An 18,949-nucleotide genomic window follows, 5' to 3' on the forward strand; every position below is an offset into this window, starting at 1 on the left:
AAGGTTCAAGGCGTTGATCTCTGGAGCATCAATTATCCACTCGGTCGAGATCGATCCACGCCATCGTTTGTGTTCGGTAGACTGTAACGCCTGGTAGACCAATTTGCGGCATTTCAGTTTCAAAATTACGTCCGTTTTTCGGCAGACTGGTATGCCATTCGTTTCACAAGTGGGTGTCCACGTTTCGGTTGAGACGGTAGAAGGCTAAGAAAGCCATCTCGAGGAAGACGCGCGGCAAGAATAGAAGGAGAAATTGTACACATGCTGTCCAAACTAGATGTGTGGTCTGCCGCCGTCACCGTCGAGCGACGAGGAGGCTAGACTGAGCGCATCGCCTTCGCAAAGGTGTTGGTTCTGGGTGTCGTTGCTTTGACCATTGTTGCGCCAAGATGAGGCAGCTAGTGCAAGGCTTTTTACGGGTCCTTGGCTACAGCTACACGATGCTGGGCAGACAATAATGAAGGCACTGCATCCAGGTACGCTACCCAAGTTGTCTGGACTTGTCTTCAACGCATCCATGACGGAAATTGCACGAGGCGTCAACGCTTCGATTACTCCGAGCACAGAAGGTTGACGACGCTGGCTGCCAAATGCAGCCGCCTCTTTTGCCCTTCGACCACCCAAGTTGCTCATGGATTTGTCAACATTTTCTGCATGCATTGTCCCCACAACACCCAAGCAAAGCGCTCGAGCAATGCTCTCAAGCAATAGCAGCCCCACACGAACATATTGCATCCTGTCCGGTGACGCAATCATCGCGTTGGTCACGCCTTGCGCCAATGGACAGCATCGTACGCCTGCGATACTGTACCTCAGCTGCACAATGGCAAGCTTCACTTCATATGAACTAGTATATAAACTAGCTAAATAGCGCCGGCCAGTATTCACACGGTCTATTAGTACCGCCGACGGTCGGACCATGATCGGTGCACCTCTCTCTGATATAAGAAACAGCTGTTTTGTGAACATACACTGGTTCTCAGAAGCGCTGCGTTAGCTCGCGACCTATCGCACCGCTGGTCCTTCGTCAACGCCATCTGCTGGCCACAGGAATTATCTACCACCCGACGTAGCCCTGCACCACTGCATCATTATATTGTCTCTCGATTCATCCGGCGCTTTGAAGCTGCCTCGGCATCCCCTTGTGCTCAGCAACTCTGACGAAGACACAAAAATCGACTGTGTTGGTGTTCGATAAAGATATACAGCTTCCGTGGCTAGTAGACTACATAACATAACGCGGCTCCGAGACTGTTTAGTAGCCAAAGAGCGCGCGGGCCGGCGCAAAGTGCGTCGTGTTGGTGAAGACGACCTTCTGGTAGTTGGCCGGGCAGAGCGGGAAGAGGATCGACGCGTCCTTGGTCTGCGGCGCAAAGAGCTCCTTGCCCGTGTTGATGGACACGTAGATGGCGAGGAAGACCGTGACGAGGACGAAGACGGCGCCGACCGCCTTCTCCGCAATCGACGTCGTCGTCCAGAACGTCTTGTTGTAAAAGATGATCGGGAGGATCATGCACACCGTGCACGACGACGACGCGCCGACAAAGTCCATGAGCGCGCCGAGGTGGTCCTTCCAGATGACGGCGACAACGACGCAGAGCACGACCATGATTGTGCGGAGCGTCGCGGCCTTGAAGTAGGCACCCGGCACCTTGTACGCGTCCGCAGGGTCGATGTGGTTGACGACCAGGGTCTTCTCGTCCTGGAACGACGTGCCGACAGCGTCAATCGCGGGCGTCTCAATGTCATTGGCGGACGCAGCAGGCGCGTCCAGCTCGTAGATGTGCATTTTGAGGAAGATGCGCTCCATGATCTGGAAGACGGGGAAGATGACGACGGCGAATGCGATCGTGATGTGGAGCTGCATGAAGAGGAACGAGAGGATCACAAAGCCGCGGTCCGCCGTAAAGCCAAGCGCCGGGTTGGCGATCGAGAAGAGGAGGTTGCCGGGCGTTTGGCAGCCCGTCGAGAAGACGCCGAGGATCGAGACGAGGAGGAAGAAGCTGCAAATGACAAACATCGTGATCAGAATGAGCTTCGGGAGGCGCTCGGGCTCCGAGTGCTCGCGGAGAAGCGTCGGGATCATGATACCAGCACCGTACGCGAGCGCGAGGTTGCCAAAGACGGTCGTGACCTGCTCAAAGCCAATCTCCGGGCCTGGCGGCGAGATACCCGTGGGGTTGACGTCTTGCATGTTGGTGATGAGGAGGTAGAGCGCAATGCCGTCAGCAAAGATCGTGCCAAGGCACCCAGCGGCGGCGGCGCCAGCGCCTTCCTTGAGCGTCGGGATGAGGCAGACAGGCAGGAGCGTGATGCCCATGAGCACGATCCATGTCGTCTGCGAGAACGACATGGGGAAGAGCACGACGAGGAGCGACCCGCCGAGGACGAGGAAGACGATCGGAAGAAGCGTGCACATGACGGTCTGGGCGAGCGTCGTGACATAGCGACCACCCTTGCCCATGCTCCACTCGGCGAGATCGCCAAACGTAAAGACGGTTTGAGGCGCGACAAGCATCACCTTGGCGATGCACCACGTCGCGTACGTGTTGACGGCCGCCATGAAGAAGAAGCCAAACGACGCCCAAAAGTAGCCGGCGCGCGCATAGTTGCCCGGGAGACCGAGCGAGCCGACGCCGCAAACAGAGCAGAAGAGCGAGAACGCCGCCTTGAAGTCTTCGATGGTCATAAACTTGTTGCTCGACCCCGCCATGTTGTTGCTCTAGCGACTGCTGCTGCTGTGCGGCGGAAAGCAAATTGGAAAATGAGCTCCACGAAAAGCCCTCTTGGTGCCGATTTGTAAGCATAGAGCCTAGCAACAGCTGCTAGAGGACTGTACTTGGCGTGTCGCGGACACTGCCAGACGGTGTCACTGCATACAACGTCCTTCGATCAATCGATATAAGGTCACGTGCGTTTTAATGTACAGTAGGTGACCTCGCAGCGCTGCAGTGGGCGGACGCGCTGCAGGTGTCCCTCTCTGCCTCTCGCTCGGGTCGTGGATTGCGCTCCACCAGTTCAAAAGTTCGCCTCAAGGCGGCGGTTTGACGCGACGAAATGTTCGCCGCATCCATCATTGATGGACGGAGTAGCCAGGGAGCATTTCTATCGCCACCGAGTTGGCCGACATGACAAGCCGCAGAAGAGACCCAGTGGAAAAGACCCGCCAGTGCAAAGGTGACGAGATCCAGCGCTTACTAGAGGCCTCTTACCCGGGTAGAGACACCCAGCCGTATGTGGTGAGGATGGATCTGCGCCATGGATTGGGCTAATTCGGGTACGTTAGCAAGCGAACACTAGGGTGGTCACCTGCGACACAGCGCGTGTGACGGGTGCCCACCTGTCGTGTCGCCTGCTTCACGAACCGCCATCAAGCCAGTGCAAATCGTGGATTTTCGACCAATCAACGCATTCTCAGAAGTATCATTGGTCCGAGAAGGGGGATGAGCCTATCTCATTGGCTCATTCTCAGAAGTCTGAGGGCCACGCAAGCAAACGGACGGTCACCAGCGCTTTTACCGTGTCGTCGTCGTAGGAACGCGCTGGGAACGTTGAATTCGGCAACATTGTCCAGTGGAGTGTACTTGACGCCCAAACTGTGTCATAGCAAAAACATATTTTTATACGTGGTTCAAAAATACACGGTTCTCGGTGTGCTCCTAGGTACTAAAAGCTTCTTGGTCTGCTGTAGCGTCGTCGACTTCCCTCGTCGAACCAGCAGCGCAGCATGTCCCTGTCTCCGCACTTGTTTCTCGAACGATTTGGGTGCGACGTGTGCACTCTGTGTCAAACCCAGTTGGCATTCTGGTTGAAGCACGTCCCGCTACCCAGGTGCAGCCACCCCGACTTCCTTTGAGATGGACGCCATTGACGCCACGAAAAAGACGGGCGTTGCACGCGCCAAGCTATGTCCAAGGCAAAAGTGGCGTCAGAGCTACTACCTCGCACGACCGCCTTTACGCTGCTTCGTTTTCAGCTGCCTGAATAACTCCACGGGTCGTCCAACCTCGGAGGCGCGTGAGGTGAGCGATTCAGGGGTATTTCGCGTTGGAAGATTATGATTTCTATTTGTTACTAGTTTATTCGAAGTTGATATACTAGTAGGTCACGGGGCGATTGAAATAGCGCGGTTTGCTGCTGATCGCAAGGATCTGGTCTTCAACAACCGGAACTTCAAGTTCAACGCGACGAGCTTGGCGGCCACGTGGCGTCACGGAAGCCACGGCACGAACGGTCGGACGGTGAGGCGCGAGCCTCTGGCGCAGTGGACGCACCCATTCGAGCGTCTTTGCGACGCCGACAACGACATTATTGTCGATTGAACTTCAAGCGCTTCCGAGCGTAAAAGGAGGCGCGTCGCATCACTCGCTAGTGCGACTCACGTCGTAGGTCCGCCATTCGAGCTACATTTTGTATCCTTTCTTCAATAGGATTGCACTTCGGGCTCCAATTGTTGCGAAACGAGTCGTATGCGAGCGGATGGCGTCGTTGTCGGTTGCGGGAGTAGTCAGTCGTACATGTACTTTCGCACCAGCAACAAGGCTCGAGATGAGAGCTACTGGTGCAAGCATGGCCTGGGGACTACGACGAAGGCAGACGGACCTTCGTCCAGCTCTACGCCGTTGCAGTCAAGTACTCAACGTGAGTCCACGGTGACGCTGGGCGAAACAACCGCCGTCGAAATTGGCACGTACAGGTCGTAGGAGCTTCGAGTCCTCCGTCGTGTGAGGCAGAAACTGTCGTTGCGCAAATGTACGAGGCGGCAAATGCGCACGGATCGCATATCGTAAGCCAGTCATGCGTCCACGAACCACGCCATCCACACACACGGCGTGTTCGAGACGGCGTCGCGGTGTCAAGTCGACGCCAAAAGATTCCCTTTTTCGAGTCTACCTCGCAATTTCACTCCCTCCGAATCGCCTTATTATCTCCAATCGCATCGGTCGCACGGCACGGTACAAGACGTTTCGTGCATCTACTAGTACCGCAGCATCTCGCGCGTCATCGCTACAACTGTATGAGCGCAGTACAGCATGAACCTCCCATTCAAAGCCACTGCGCAAACACACAAGGATATTCGTGTCGGCAATGCGTGGCCGTCGCCGTGCGTACTTATGGCCCACAAGTGCGCCCAGCGACATCACGTGCCCTTAACTTTTGAGCACGTGACCAAATCCACGTGGCACGACGCGAGCCGCACGAACGTACCACGGTCGTCAGGTCGAATAGGGTCCTTCTTCTGGGCGTAGCTTGACAGGATGCCAAGCTCGAACGCAATGCTCAAGAGGTTGCCTCCGTGCGCCGATACCGATAGAGCGCGACGACAATAAGTGTCCTTGAAGGGCGAAGAATGGGTTAAGGTAATACATTTTTGAGCTCAGAATCAAAGCTAGTCTTGCTTGGACTTGGGCGTGAGCTTGGCGATGTGCTCACGCTGGATGCGGTAGAACCACATGGCCATGACGCCGTAGACAACGAGCGTCACGGGACCGATGACGACCGTCGAGACGCTCACGACAAGGAGGGCGCCGAGGATCGAAGAGAGCACCATCGCCACGGCGCGCACGGTCGAGTCCTTAAACTCGAGCACGAGGGTCGCAACAATGAGTGCCACGCCCGGTGCAATCAGCTCCTTGTGCGGCAAGCCACCAAGGACGCGGCCAAACGTCCGCGCCATGACGGCCCAGTACACGAGGCGGATGGCCCAGGCCGGTCGCGCGGCAAAGAGTGCACCGACGAGAAGGCCAAACCCGAGGCTCTCGACGCAGACCAGCTCCGAGCACCCGAGGAGCTCCACCGGGCGGCCAGCAAGGCCCACCGGAATCATGAGCGCGCCAATGAGGAGCCGCGGCACTTGGTGCCCGCGCGTGCCGAGGAGGAGGCCGAGGACAACCAGCGTCGCAAAGACGCCGTACCGGAGCGGGACCTCATCGGGCGATGCAGTCGAGAGGTCCAAGAGGTGCGCGGACGTCACGTTGAGGTAGCTTGCGTAGCTGGCGAGGTTGCTGACGATGGTCTGCGGCAGCGTGGTGTCCATGGCGGTGTCGAGTGTCGATGAAAATGCAAGTGGGCCACCATCCACGTGGCAACCGGAGTGCCACTCGCCCGTTAGCTGACCAATCCGAGGAGGCCACGCATGGGTGTCACGCCCTGTCTTTGAATCTTGCAGCTTTTCTGTGTGCAGCGTTCTCTCGAGAGGAGGACCACGTCGCCAAGCCTAGTCCTGTCAGTGGTCCTGTCAGTAGCCCTGTCAACAGCTCTGTCAGTCACTGTAGGCTTGCGAGCCCATCGTATATGCAGTCGTATGGAGGAAGTAAGTAGAGCCATCAGATCAACCCGGTGAGCTGCGGTCGGCACCACGCCACCAACAGGCTTTTATAATCCTTCGGCGCCTTTGCCGTCAAGAGATCAACCCAAACGTTCATCGCCCAGTGGATGTCCGTCGTGCTACCTACATGACCTACCCCTTCACGACGTCGCCGGCTTCTCCGGCTCCTCGCCCAACACGAGTGACCGCGACGTCACCTCGTCCCGCGGATCGCACTCCTGCCTCCGCCTGCCTAAATCAAGTTCCTCAACCGAGTACACACAACGAAGAAAGTCCGACAAATTTATTTAGCATAGTTCTGATAGGAACGTTACGTTAGGTATGGTGCAGTCCGTGGCACGCAGGTTCGCTTTCCACTGCGCGTTATGCGTGGTGCTTGCCGCTTGCGGATCGTCTTGCTCTTCTTCATGGCTTGGAGGCGCTCGACCATAGTTTTGGACGAGTATGCATCGACCTCGTCGTCCGAAAAGTCGTCGTGCGGCCGCTCAATGGTGATCGTCACGGGCTCGGAGGCGTCGTCATCGTTGTTGTGCCGCGTCAGCTCCAGCGTAGTCTTTGGGGGGCCGTCCAGGAAGGCTTGGATAGCGGTGCACATGGGTGCTGGTGCGCGCAAGACGTCGACCAAAGCATGTTGGGAGCTCATGAAGGTGTTGAGCTGCGTCGCGAGCTCGCAGTCGCAGTCCACACGCACCTCAACCTTCGGACGCAGATCACGGAGCCGACGCCCGGCAAAAAGTGGCGTGAGGTTCTTGATGCAGAGGTTGGCGAGGAAGAGCCATGCCTCGTGGGTCCAAAAGGTGTGGCGAAGAAGGCAGTTGGCGACAAAACCACCATACATCCACGGCTCTTGCGAGAGCACTTGGTCGTTCCACAACCGGACGTACGACAGCATCTGGCTCGCGTCCATCTCGGCAATCAGCTCGAGCGTGTCGACCGCCAGTCGCCAGCCAGCGTCCACTTCTCGCGCATCGTCGTGGGATGGCGCGACGTAGGGGTGCGGATGGTCACGGTAGTAGTCGTTGAGGTGCCTGTCGTAGTTTGTATCGGTGTTTGTGATCGGGCGCAAGACACTCTGAAACAACAGCGCGCGCGTCGCATTGTCCACAGTAATGTCATGCGCGAGGACGTCGCGGATGGCGGGGACGGTGCACGAGCCAAAGACGGTGCGGCAGCGCTCGAGAAGCGCCGACGTTAACGTACCATCGCAGAGTGCGATCGTCAAGAGGCTTCTGACGATGACCACGGCGTCGGAGTGAGACCACTCGTCCCGCACAAGCATGTCCACGGTCGTCGACGGGTTGTGGAGCTTGGCAGCAATGGCAGCGGCGAGCGCGGGGACACGGAGGCGTCGTTGGAGGCGCAGACCGTACACCAAAGCAGGCGCCGCCGTGGTGAGGAGCGCTACGCCTTCTGTCTCTTCAGCGTCCAGCAAACGACGGGCCATCGACTTGGCTGGGTCGAGGTTTGCGTCGATCGTTGCCAGCGCCAGTGGCGGCAACTGCCTGTGAAGCCAGTGCGATGACACACCATTCTCTGCCACGTACGCATCGAGAACGAGGCAAAGGCCGAGGACCTCGTGCTGGACGGCGAGTCGCGCGTTGTGGTAGTGGGCGTCGAGCGCATGACGCGACGTGCGGTAGAGTCCCTTGATGAGCTCAATCGTAAATGGCTGGTGGAGGGCAGGGCACACCGGCGTCGCACCATCCACGCCCGCGAGCGATGCGATGAGATGCAAGGCAGGCGCCATTGTCGCTTGCTTCTTGCTCCACCGGTCGACAAGCTGAGCAAGCGACTTGAAGAGGAGCTCCCAGCCATGCGTTTGACACAGACCATAGAGCCACATTGCGACGTCCGGTAGCGACGTGTTGCAGTGCGTCATGTTGAGGGACGTCGCCACAAACTCGAGTATCAAGTTGATACTGCCGAGCGTCGTGAGCACGGCGGCAAACCGGTGAACGAACGACGTCGCCGACGGGTCGATGATGGCTTGCACGCGCTGGTACTGATCCTCACTAAAGATACTGTAGTCCATCTCCATGAAGACCATGACATGGATCGCGAGCGACAGAATATCGTCGCAGCCCAAGAGCTCCAGATTGGTGTTGGTGCCGTCGTTGGCGGCAGCGGTGACCGCGCGCTCGAGGCACAGCATTGCGCCATGAAGGCCGGCTGCCTCCAGCCGGTGCCGCTTGGGCCAAAAGATGAGCGCGTGCGTCGGGCCGAACTCGTGGACTACTTCGTCACTGATGCTCGACGTGTACTCCGGCAGCAGGGAGCCATGCAAGCCGTCTTGGAGCACCGATGGCGCACCGGTCGCTGGATGCAGCTCAACGCACTTGAAGAGAATGTTGGCGAGGCTGCCTATGCCAAGGAGGCTGCTGCGCAGCGCGTCGACAACGACGTCGTTGTCGGGCACGAGCGTTGCCAATGCCACGTCATAGACACCCGACTGTAGGAAGGCGGTCAAGACGTCTTTGGCCACTCCCGAGAGCGTCTCGAACGAGGTGCCCTGCTGCAGTACAGGGCAGCCTCTCTGCACGTTCAAGCGGTCGTGGTCCATCGTGCCGAGTCTGCGAAGATGAGCTGCCGCCTCGTCAATGGACGCGGGATAGTCGCGGGTGTGCGCCGCCGGGTCGTTGTAAATGAGGTTGTACACGAGGAGGACGCGGTCGCCCTCAGTGATGGCAGCCGCGGTGACGTGAGTGTGGCGGTAGCACGCTGCATACGAGTGTTGAGGTGCTCCTGAGCGTCGAGACAGGAGACACTTGTTCCAGTCATGGCCGCGTCGAAAAGTGACCTCGCCGCCGCGCGCGTGACGTGGTAGCGCCACGTACAAGGTGCCAAACGTGCCCAGTGGGCGGTGCGCGACCCCAAAGGTGCTCATGTCGCCGACAGCGTCGAACGCGATGTGGGCGAGTGATGCGTGGAACGGCCCTTCGGGTGCCAGCGCCGTCTTGACACGCTTGACGAGCGTCGCGTTGACAAACGCATCAAAGGCGGAGGTGTCGAACGCCAGGTCGGACGCGGCGACGACGGTCGTCGTGGCGGTGTCTTGGCCGAGGTACCGCGAGAGGTCCCACGCCGGCAGCGCGCGGACGGCCGCCTCGTCTTTGGCTGTGAAGACGCGCGTCATGGAGGCGGTCTTTGGGAACTCGAGGAGGTACATGATGTCCTTATAGTACGCGTCCATGTCATTGTCGCTCATGGTCGCGCAGTCGGCAAGCAAGGCCATTGGCACGCGGGACTTGACGGTTTGTTTTCCTCGTAGGAACGTTTACGTGGTACAGCATCCCAGGGGATTAATTCGTACATTCTAGCCAACCCATTGGCTACCGTACATATCGAGCCATTTTGACTAATGAAACTGCGTTCGCATTCACATCAAAAGTTCCGATCAGCTCACCCCGCACGGGCACTGCCGCGCGGGACCTGTTTTTATCGTTAGGTCTGGGAGGGATTTTAATAACTATTGTAATAGACGACCCACTTCAACAACAACAGCGTCGTTGGTCTTGCTACTGCGTCTTGCACGGGCCTGGCTCCCCAAGGCTTTCTTCCCTTGCCACCGCACTCGCTTCGCGAGTACTTACCGTGTGTGCTCAATCTGGCACGTCGATTGCACTTTTATTTCCGTTCAACGCACATTTATTTCCGGTCACCGCACAATATTTTGCTGGCTACCGAACTATTTCTTACGTCGCTCGCACACTCCACCGCGCAATAAACGTAACGTTGTATAACATCTCGGACCAGATTGCTGCGAGCGACGACAGAGCATCGGCCCAGAAAAGCCTGCGCACCGCAGCGTAGCGGAGGTGGCGTGTTGGCTTTTGTGCAGGCCGTGCCTTGGCGAGGAGCGAGCCCCGGTCTTTCACGTAAGAAGAATTCATTATCGATGGGTCGCCCAGGTGGAGGCGGGTAGGCCCGCAGGGCCGCGCCGACCCTGGTGCGAAAAGAACCCAGAATGGTTATAATTTGTCGTTAGAAATTGTGCAGTTCAATGTTCGGACGAAGTTCGGTCGCTGTAAAATATAGCGCGGTGAACGGAAATGGATGTGCGTCAAGCGGAAATAAATGTGCAATCGACGTGCCAGATTGCGCACTTCCGTCGGTACTCCTCGCTTCGCCTCAAAACATCACCATTCAACATTAACGAAGTCATGAGCTCAGAGAACGATGATGGGCCGTCTGTCATGCGTTCGTGGCGTGCTCGACTTGCAGTCGAGCTTTCATCGCAGCAACTGCTTGCCGATTTGGGCGGCCTGCGTTGGCGCTCGAGCTTCTCGCCTTCCACCTTGCTCAGCGCATCGGGGAGCGCTCGGCCGCGGCGCTGAGACTGATCGCATTGCGGCACGACCGACTGCAACTCTATCTGGAGCTCATCGCAGACCTTCGACAGGCGGAGGGTCTCTTGCTCGTTGGCCTTGCACTGAGTCACCCACGCAGCGAGGTCATCCCCGAGGTTCTCTTAGCCGCAAACGGTCCTGTGTGTTCCTGTCACTCTCTGGTATATTGGTTTGGAAGCGAGCCATGGTTTTCAATATTCCAATATCGACATATTCACACACGATGCAGAGGCAGCTTGGGAAAGGCTGCTTGCTGGCCACGTCCCAGAGTCGCTTGGCGCTGGGAGCGCTGCATTTGCGAATTCGCCATGGTCAGCACAAGTTACCTCCTCGCTTTCCTCAGCGCCGTCGCCGTCGCCGTCGAGTTCCGCTTCACGAACCGCTGCAACTACACGATCGAGCTGCATGGCGGTGGCAGCGTCCCGCTCTGTGACCTCGCGCCCGGCGAGACGGTCGGCAACAACTGCAACACGGGCCTCAAGGACCATGGGCTCTTCAAGCACACGGCGTCGAACGAAGCCAACCGTACGTCCATGAACCCTTGTCCTTGGCTGGCTCATGCGTCGTTTCCTCTAGTGCTCGAGTACTCGCTCATGAACTCGCCTGGCTACAAGAACGTCTGGTACGACGTGAGCAACATCCCGCCGGGCGTACGTACTCGTGCATCGCCATATAGGCCTCTTCATATTGGACTGTCTCCGTAGCCCGGCAACTGCATGAGCTTCAAATTGTGCAAGGCCGAGACCAACAAGACGGGCTACAACGTTCCGATGCTTGTCGTCCCCACCAAGCACGATAATGGACAGCACTGCCGCACTCTCAACGTCACGCGCGACGATTCGCCCGACGCCTACCTGTACCCAAGCGACGACACCAAGACCCACAACTGCCCCCTCGACGAGGTCTTCAACGTCACGTTCTGCCACGACCTTCCGTACGCCGTGACTCCGTAGTCGTAGTACATGCTGTAAGTAGTTCGAAGTCGACAAAGATGATCCATTACGCCTTCTTGACGAACTGCGTCTTGAGGTGGAACGCGCCCTTTCCGGGAATCGTGCACGAGATGTCGTGACCATCGCCGTACGCACCGAGCCGGATGCTCTTGACCTTTGTGCCCTTCTTCAAGACGACGGAGCCGGCCTTGAGCTCCTTGGAGAGGATGACAGAGTCGCCGTTCTGGAGCACCGTGCCAAAGCCATCGCGGAAGACGCCATCGGCCTCTACAAGCACACACCAGCGAAGTCCACACGGCAATGCATGGTGGTATCTGTACCTGCATCGACCGCTGCATCGGCGGCGACAGCCCAGTCGTGGCTACAATCGGGACACACAAAGAGCGAGACGCCATCAAAGTACGTGTTGGCGCCGGCGCACTGCGGGCAGTCGGGCGGGTTTTCTTCAAGCGCGCGCGTGGACAAGAGCCGGCAGCGCATGGTGATCGGCAGCATCCGCGGGCGCAGAAGCGTTAGCGGCGTCTCGCAGCGAGCGAAGCGCGGCAACGGGCGGGCGGCGACCACGAGCGCGCGGGCGCCATGGCGGACGCCAACGCGGACCACCGACTGCAACATATCCAAATCTTTTGTACCGTCCGTAATGCATTCGGCATATGCCGCGTGATACGCTTTATTTTCGGCATTACAGCATGGCGCCCAGCCGGGCAGTCGCAAGGCCGATGCAGGAGCATCTACATGGCGAGCAAGGTCCATTTTTATGGACCTTGATGGCGACGACCTACTATCAGTGCGCCTATCAGATCTGGCTCGTGCCTGAGCTGTCCAGGCTCAGCGCTCAGATCTGAGCGTGCGTCGGTAGCGCGTCGGGCAAGACAAAAGGTCTGTGTTGATATATACTAGCACACTGCACGATGGACACTACGCAGCGGTCGTATTCTACTTCTTCTGCGCGTACCGGTCGTCGTAGTACTCCTTCTCGGCCTCCATCTTCTTGACAAACTTCTTCTCGAAGCGCTCGCGGTTCTCGGCGATGCGGTCCACAATGTCCTTGACGTCGAGCGAGCGCGGGCTCGGGAGCTCGCGGTAGATGCCGGCTTCGCGCGCGCACGCGTAGTGGTCGTCCATGGCCGCGTCCGTGTCTTCGACGTCCCGGTGCGAGCCGTGGACGACGACAGCGAGGCGCAAGGACGCAATCATCTCCTTGGTCACCTGCCACGGCGCGTCAATGAGCACGTCGTCGACGTAGCGGCAGCCGAGGACGCTCAAGACGCGCTCGTGGAGGTTCATAATCGGGTAGTTGAGGCCGCGGTGCTTGTTGACGATCGCATCGTTGTGGACGCCGACAATGAGGTAGTCGCCCTGCGCCTTGGCCATCTTGAGGATGTCGACGTGGCCCGGGTGGAACATGTCCCACGCGCCGTCAATGTACACGACGCGTGCGGTCGGGGCCGGGTCCTTGTTGCCGACCGAGAAGAGGCGGAGCATGCGGTTCGTCGTGAGGAAGCGCGACGGCCGCTGCTGGAGCGCCGCCGACGAGTTGGCCTTGACCTTGGACGAGAGCTGCGTCACCGTGTCGTGGCGATGGTGGGCCTTGTTGAGGAGAAGCATGCGGCCGAGGATGTCTGACGTCGAGACGCCCTCCGTGCGCGGGATCGTGCGGTACTTGCCGAGGCGCTGGGCGACCTCGTACACGTCCTTGCCGTCGACAATGCACGGGTCGTCACCGTGCACAATGTAGTCGAGGCGGTGCTTCTTGATCATCTTGGTCAGGTACTCTTCGTTCATAATGTACGGGCAGTGCGGCTCGACTTCGTCGACAAACTTGCAGCCCGCGACCGACGCAATGCGCTCGTCGTCGTCCATGACCGGCGGCGCGCCTTTGCACGCCGTGATGCTCTTGTCGTCATTCACGCCCACCACGAGGTACGTGCCCAAGGCCTTGGCTTGGCGGAACGCGTTCATGTGGCCATAGTGCATCATGTCGAACGCGCCGTCCATCCAGATGCGGATTTCCTTCTTCTTCCCCGATCGGTTGCCGTCTTCCTCGTCGTCCATATCGGCGAGCTTCTCTTCGAGCTCCTGCACCTTGCGCGTGGCCTCTTCAAGCTCTTGCTGGAGCTTGTTGCGGCGGCGGCGGTGGCGCTTCCCAAAGAGGAAGAAGTAGAGCAGCAGCGTCGCGATCGTCGTGAGCACCGAGATGGCCGTGCGCTCGGCGTCCGGGTACGGCGGCGGGACACCGCACCAGCGAAGCAGCGCATGCACCTTGATCATGATCTCGTTGGCAGCGGGCGAGTGCAGCACCTCATGGAGGTAGAGCACGACGCGGGTCGCGAGCGCCGAGTCGTCGGCGGCAAGGAAGACCATCGGCTCTGGTGGCGAGTTGGATTGTGCGTCCGCGACTTTAATTGCTACGTGGATCGGTCCATATCCGGATGTATTTTTTATTTTATTGTCAGGGTGCGCAGTGTCTTTTTCTTTATTGTTGACGAAACCATACAAACAAAAAGCGATTTAATTCATTTGAGCATGCTTTTCCGGGGGAATTCCCTCCAAATAAAATGCGCGGTACTAGTAGTATTTTAAATAGAGGGCCGACGGACACCACGTATCCGGATAGTGGTTTTGCTCCACACACCCGCAGCTCCGGCGGCCGCAACAACGACGACGCTGCATGGAGGGGGCAGGGACAGCGTAGCCGCAGGCAAACCGTTCCCGCCGAGGTAGATGCCAATGGCCTTGCACGTGCGAATGCATGGGCTGGGCGTAGGAGTCATTGCTATTGTGCGAGCGACACTAGAAGCTCTCCATCCACAACCGGCGCTGCCAGCTGCAATGAAGCATACCCGACGAGGAATACCGCAGCTGACTCAACTCGGTACCAAACGGCATTCACAGATGTCCAAGCGGGTTGGTGCTGTGGCTACTGCGTGCGGGCGACCTTTGACGGTATCGCTACAGGGGACCCGACGGGGACCCCCCACGTGCACCCGCCCATCGCCTCGCGCGACAAGACGTTGATGCGTGACATGGTCTGCGTCTCCATGCAACTGGCGGCGTAACACGACACACGATGTTGAAGTCGAGAGGTGTGCAAAATTACGTGCTGCTCCGACGACGAGGGCGACTACTGGAGAAAGACCTTCTCGTACTGCGCGACCTTGGTCGACAAGAGGTGCTGGTAGGTATCAACGTTGGTGTAGTGGGACATGTGGTTCGGGTGTCCCTGCGCGAAGAGCGCCTCGAACGCCGCCTCCTTGGCCGTGTACTCACGCAGCATGTAGTCCGACCCAAAGAGGTGGTGGATCCGCGTCTCATGAAGACGCACGAGCACGTTATCGAGACGCATGTAGTAGCGCGCGAGGACGTAAAAGCCAGAGGGCATGACGCGCTAAGAGACATCGAGAGAACGCTCCATGCAGCAACGCGGCGTACCATGCGCAGGGACATGACGGAGATGCCATGGTCGTGGAGCTCGTCTTCGTACAGGTTGACCTCGCCGCTCCACAGAATGGGCTCGCGGACCTTGAGCTTCTCAAAGTCGATGCGCTCCGTCGTGGGCTCGACGCGGACGCCGTGGGGTGCAACGACGTGCGTCGCGCGGTCCTCGCGGCCCAGCGTTCCCTTGTAGTCGGTCGTATACGTCCAGTCGTACGAAATCTCGAGCTCCTTGACCTCGTTGCCGCTACAAGATGTAGTACAGTGTGAGCTAGCATGCACGCACGCATGAAGCATCGGACGTCTTTTCCTTGGCAACAGCGACCTTGAGCTGGTCGGTCGTGCCGTCCTTGAAGTGGCAGTGCGCGAGGGCCTCCATGGCGACGAACGAGAGGCTAAAGCCCGACGGCTCGTGCACGAGGAGCAACTGGTTGTGACCAAAGACCATCTCGGGCGGCGTCATGTTGATGGCCGTCCCGAGCGAGTCGAGCGCATGGAGTGGCGTGATGTGGCTCTTCTTCGCCGCCATAGTCCAGTCGCGGGTTTGAAAGACGTCGAGGCCATCGGGCGCGGCCTCGTCCGCCTTGGCCGCCGCTGCCGACAGCTTCGTCCGCGCTTCGCCCAAGAGCGTTGTCGCCCCCGTCTCCCGGTCGTAGTACAAGCCGCTCATCGTCGACACTAGTGGCCGATCCAGCTGACGAATCTACTAAATTCGGCATCGCACTGGCATCGTGCCGAAAATAAAACAGTAGCACCTACCCCTACCTACCCCGAGGCCAACCTCGCTGATGGAAGCTTGGTCCGACGCGCCGATCTACAAGTGATATCGTCGACGGCTGGCGAGCGCCATGTGCGCGAGCGGTAGGCGATAGCAGAAGGCGATGGGGCGGCGTGGTCAGCAACCACTAGGATTGCTGCGGTGTGACGCGAGATGGTGATGCAAGAAGACGAATGTAGTCGTACAAGGAATAAATGAAAGGTAAATCTACACTACGAAAGCTACCGGACCTGCTGCATCGACGAGTGGTCCACGGGTGTCCAGCCGCTGTTGGCGTACGGGATCGAGTTGCGGGCCGTGATGTCGACGGGGTTCCAGTCATGGAGCGACGCGACGCTGCTAATGGACGTGCGGTTGATCTGCTGCATGAGCATGTCGTCTTCATAGTCGACCGTGTCGCGGGTCGTTTGCGTCATGCGCTTTCCGCTCGGCGTCCGGACTGACGGTGCCGGCTTGTGCTTCTGGTCCCACGGCATCTGGAACGAAATGAACCGGCCACCGGACGCGCCCCGCGACGAGCCAAGACCGACGGGCGGCTCGACCATCGAGCGTGACTCGCCAGTGTGGCCGCGGCTCGAGCCCATGTACGAGCGCTCGCTGCTGTAGCGGGGCGCGTAGTTGTCGCCGCCGTTGTACGAGACGACCGAGGACGGCGTTGTGGGGCGGTCATAGTCGGGGTACCCGGCGACCGTATGACGGCTCGTGGGCGTTTCGCCGTCAATCGACCGCGGCGACCACGCACTCATGCGGATGTCGTAGATGGGCGACGTCAGCGACTGGCGCGTCGGCTGCGTCGGCGCGCGGTAGCGCTGGAGGCCTTGCGGCGACGCCTGCGACTCGTTCGAGCCCTGGAGCGTCGTCGTGCAGCGGCACACGAGGCAGATCTTGCGGCGCCCGCGACGCAGCTTGATGGTTTCGACGCACGAGTGGCAGACCGTGTTGCTGCACTCGCTGCACGCGTGGCGCCGGCGGAACCAGTGGAACTTTTTCCGGCACAATCCGCACTGCGACGGCTTCTTCTCCTTGGTCGGGTCGTCGAGGAGCGACATGGAGAACGAGTGGAAGAGCGGTGTCGTGTGGCGCCGCGCCGGAATCGCCGACTGCTTCTTGTAAAACTGCTCGACGTAGCTCCGGAGGCGCGTCGTCTGCGGAAACGGGTCAAAGACGCTCGAGAGCGACGCGACGTCGTCGACGAGGAGGTTGACGGCGATGTGCATGTCGAGCATGCCCGGGTCGTCCGTCTCGATAAACTTGATAACGTTGAAGCCGACGTGGCCGCGCGGAAGGCCCTCGATCGGCGTGCACTCGGGGAGCACCATGGACCGCAGGACGCGGTACCCGTACCGGCGACCCGAGACCGGGTCGACACCCGTGCCGACGGCGTCGCAAAAGACGAGGTCGAAGCGCTGCTGGCCGTTGATGTTGTACGCGATCCACTTGATGCCAATGTAGTGGTTCTGCGACTTGCGCGTGCGCGGGCGAAGCGGCGAGACCACGGTCGCGTTCGAGACGCGGTCGCCGAGCGCCTCCTTCTCGGCGCGCAGAAGCGCCGACGTCGTGTCAGTGGCCATCGCGCTCATGGCCGAGTCGAGCGACGACGCGACCGTGCTTGCCGAGAGGCAAAGGCGGTGGTATGGGTCCGCGTGCACGTTGTCATAGCACGTGACGCCGTTCCGGACAAAGTTGAGGTCCCATTGCGACGCCTGCGGGCGCATGGACTGGAGGAGCGTCGGCAGCATCGAGTCAATGTCCTCAAGGAGCTCGTCCTTGCGCGCTTGCGTCAGCATCATTGGCGCCATCGAGCCCTTCATCATCGTCTTGCCGGAACCCTGAATTTGGCGAGTGAGAAAGACTAGATGGAGCCGCCACGCCAGCTGGGACTGGCGACGATTGCAAGCTCGTTCGCGCCCATCTGGTCCCACACCCCCGGGGGCTAGACATGACGCAAGTCACGCCGTGTTCAGATGCCATAGATTTTGGCCCCCTCCCCCAAAATGAAACGTTTTTTGGGACCCTGCCCGGGTGCAATCCAGCAAACGGAGAGTGTACTGTAGCTGCATATCCCAGGCGCACTGGACAGATCCACCCGTGCGGTGGTCGCCACTGCGGGACCATCCACGTGTGGTGCGCCGCAAGGTCTGCCGCCCGACGGCGAGTTAGTACCCAAGAAGCCCGCCTTGCTATGGCCTCGACCCCGTGTATCGTGACGGGCCGAGGCCGTGGTTTTGCGACGTCTGCCTCGGATCACAAACCTCATCCTTCGGCACTGTGAGAGGCACAGGCACCTAGTATTATGTTACCCGCTCCAGACGTACAGCGACGCGAAGCCGATTTTCGTGGCTCTCTATTGACGCACGCAAACGGTAGAATCTCGCGCTCAGGATGAACGCGAGAAGGTCTCGCAGCCTCTGACGCGCTCTGATTTGGAAGCTGCACTTCAGGAAGCGCCTGTCCGTGCGGCGGCTACACATGGCCACTCGTGCACCTTTGCGTCCAGCGTAACGTTATGTGTAATTGGGTGCCTCTGGCTCGCGGTCACAGCGGCAAGAGCGTTAGATTCCTGGATGGGACATCGTCGCTGCACCCGTCCAGCGAGATTACCGTCGTCGCCAATGCACTCGCGGACGGAGGAGGGGATCCATGCGATGCGTATTACGTGCACGCGGTCGAGGCCATGCAGAGGCCGAACTGGGCAGCGACCCAGAGAAGTTTAGGTGCGACCTCCTAACCTCCATAACGTCGTCGCTGAGTGTTCTTACCAAGTCACATGCGCGCATACGCGGTGGATTTATCACAAGATGCGCTGCAGAGGCCATGTCAGAAGGCTCCCCAGACGCTTCTTCTGCGGTCAACGCAATGCTTAAAAGCTCGCCTCTTGCAACGCAAGATGAAGCGAGGCAATCCAAATCAACCTTGTCTCGATACTGCACACAATACGGTAGCTGTGTACACAGGTTCCGACGCTGCGCCGCGTTGTAAATGCAGACATCCTGAAGGAAGCGACGAGACGACTCACTCTGGAGGAGAAGCTTGAAGGGCATGCTGCAAGCGACGGCAAGCACCGCAGACCATCGCGAGGACCACCCCAGGGTTAGGTGCCATTCGAAAC

The 18,949-nt window shown here is 59.1% G+C and overlaps 7 protein-coding genes across 7 annotated transcripts; all 7 read right to left on the reverse strand.

The window, feature by feature from the left end:
• Positions 1-1,154: 1,154 nt before the first annotated feature.
• Positions 1,155-2,784, reverse strand: SPRG_01608 (hypothetical protein). Its single transcript, XM_012339976.1, has one exon. The coding sequence runs from the start codon at positions 2,711-2,713 to the stop codon at positions 1,256-1,258; it is 1,458 nt and encodes a 485-aa protein (XP_012195366.1). The 5' UTR covers positions 2,714-2,784; the 3' UTR covers positions 1,155-1,255.
• A 2,605-nt stretch (positions 2,785-5,389) lies between these two features.
• Positions 5,390-6,037, reverse strand: SPRG_19258 (hypothetical protein; the record flags this gene model as incomplete). The annotated part of the gene is made up of 1 exon (XM_012340286.1): positions 5,390-6,037. One exon carries the CDS (start codon positions 6,035-6,037, stop codon positions 5,390-5,392), a length of 648 nt encoding a protein of 215 aa, XP_012195676.1.
• A 601-nt stretch (positions 6,038-6,638) lies between these two features.
• On the reverse strand, positions 6,639-9,533 carry SPRG_19259 (hypothetical protein; the record flags this gene model as incomplete). Its single annotated transcript, XM_012340287.1, has 1 exon — positions 6,639-9,533. The coding sequence occupies one exon, from the start codon at positions 9,531-9,533 to the stop codon at positions 6,639-6,641; it is 2,895 nt and encodes a 964-aa protein (XP_012195677.1).
• A 2,122-nt stretch (positions 9,534-11,655) lies between these two features.
• On the reverse strand, positions 11,656-12,255 carry SPRG_01609 (hypothetical protein). The gene is made up of 2 exons (XM_012339977.1): positions 11,948-12,255; positions 11,656-11,894 (listed from the first exon to the last, which is right to left on the reverse strand). Exons 1-2 carry the CDS (start codon positions 12,240-12,242, stop codon positions 11,674-11,676), a joined length of 516 nt encoding a protein of 171 aa, XP_012195367.1. The 5' UTR covers positions 12,243-12,255; the 3' UTR covers positions 11,656-11,673.
• Positions 12,256-12,490: 235 nt separating this feature from the next.
• On the reverse strand, positions 12,491-14,006 carry SPRG_01610 (hypothetical protein). Its single transcript, XM_012339978.1, has one exon. It carries the CDS (start codon positions 13,989-13,991, stop codon positions 12,564-12,566), a length of 1,428 nt encoding a protein of 475 aa, XP_012195368.1. The 5' UTR covers positions 13,992-14,006; the 3' UTR covers positions 12,491-12,563.
• Positions 14,007-14,676: 670 nt separating this feature from the next.
• On the reverse strand, positions 14,677-15,770 carry SPRG_01611 (hypothetical protein). The gene is made up of 3 exons (XM_012339979.1): positions 15,365-15,770; positions 15,060-15,309; positions 14,677-15,015 (listed from the first exon to the last, which is right to left on the reverse strand). The coding sequence occupies exons 1-3, from the start codon at positions 15,730-15,732 to the stop codon at positions 14,752-14,754; spliced, it is 882 nt and encodes a 293-aa protein (XP_012195369.1). The 5' UTR covers positions 15,733-15,770; the 3' UTR covers positions 14,677-14,751.
• Positions 15,771-16,061: 291 nt separating this feature from the next.
• SPRG_19260 (hypothetical protein) lies at positions 16,062-17,654 on the reverse strand (the record flags this gene model as incomplete). The annotated part of the gene is made up of 1 exon (XM_012340288.1): positions 16,062-17,654. One exon carries the CDS (start codon positions 17,652-17,654, stop codon positions 16,062-16,064), a length of 1,593 nt encoding a protein of 530 aa, XP_012195678.1.
• Positions 17,655-18,949: the final 1,295 nt, after the last annotated feature.

This window comes from Saprolegnia parasitica (assembly GCF_000151545.1).
Source record: "Saprolegnia parasitica CBS 223.65 unplaced genomic scaffold supercont2.4, whole genome shotgun sequence".
In the NCBI taxonomy this organism is placed as follows: Eukaryota; Oomycota; class Saprolegniomycetes; order Saprolegniales; family Saprolegniaceae; genus Saprolegnia; species Saprolegnia parasitica.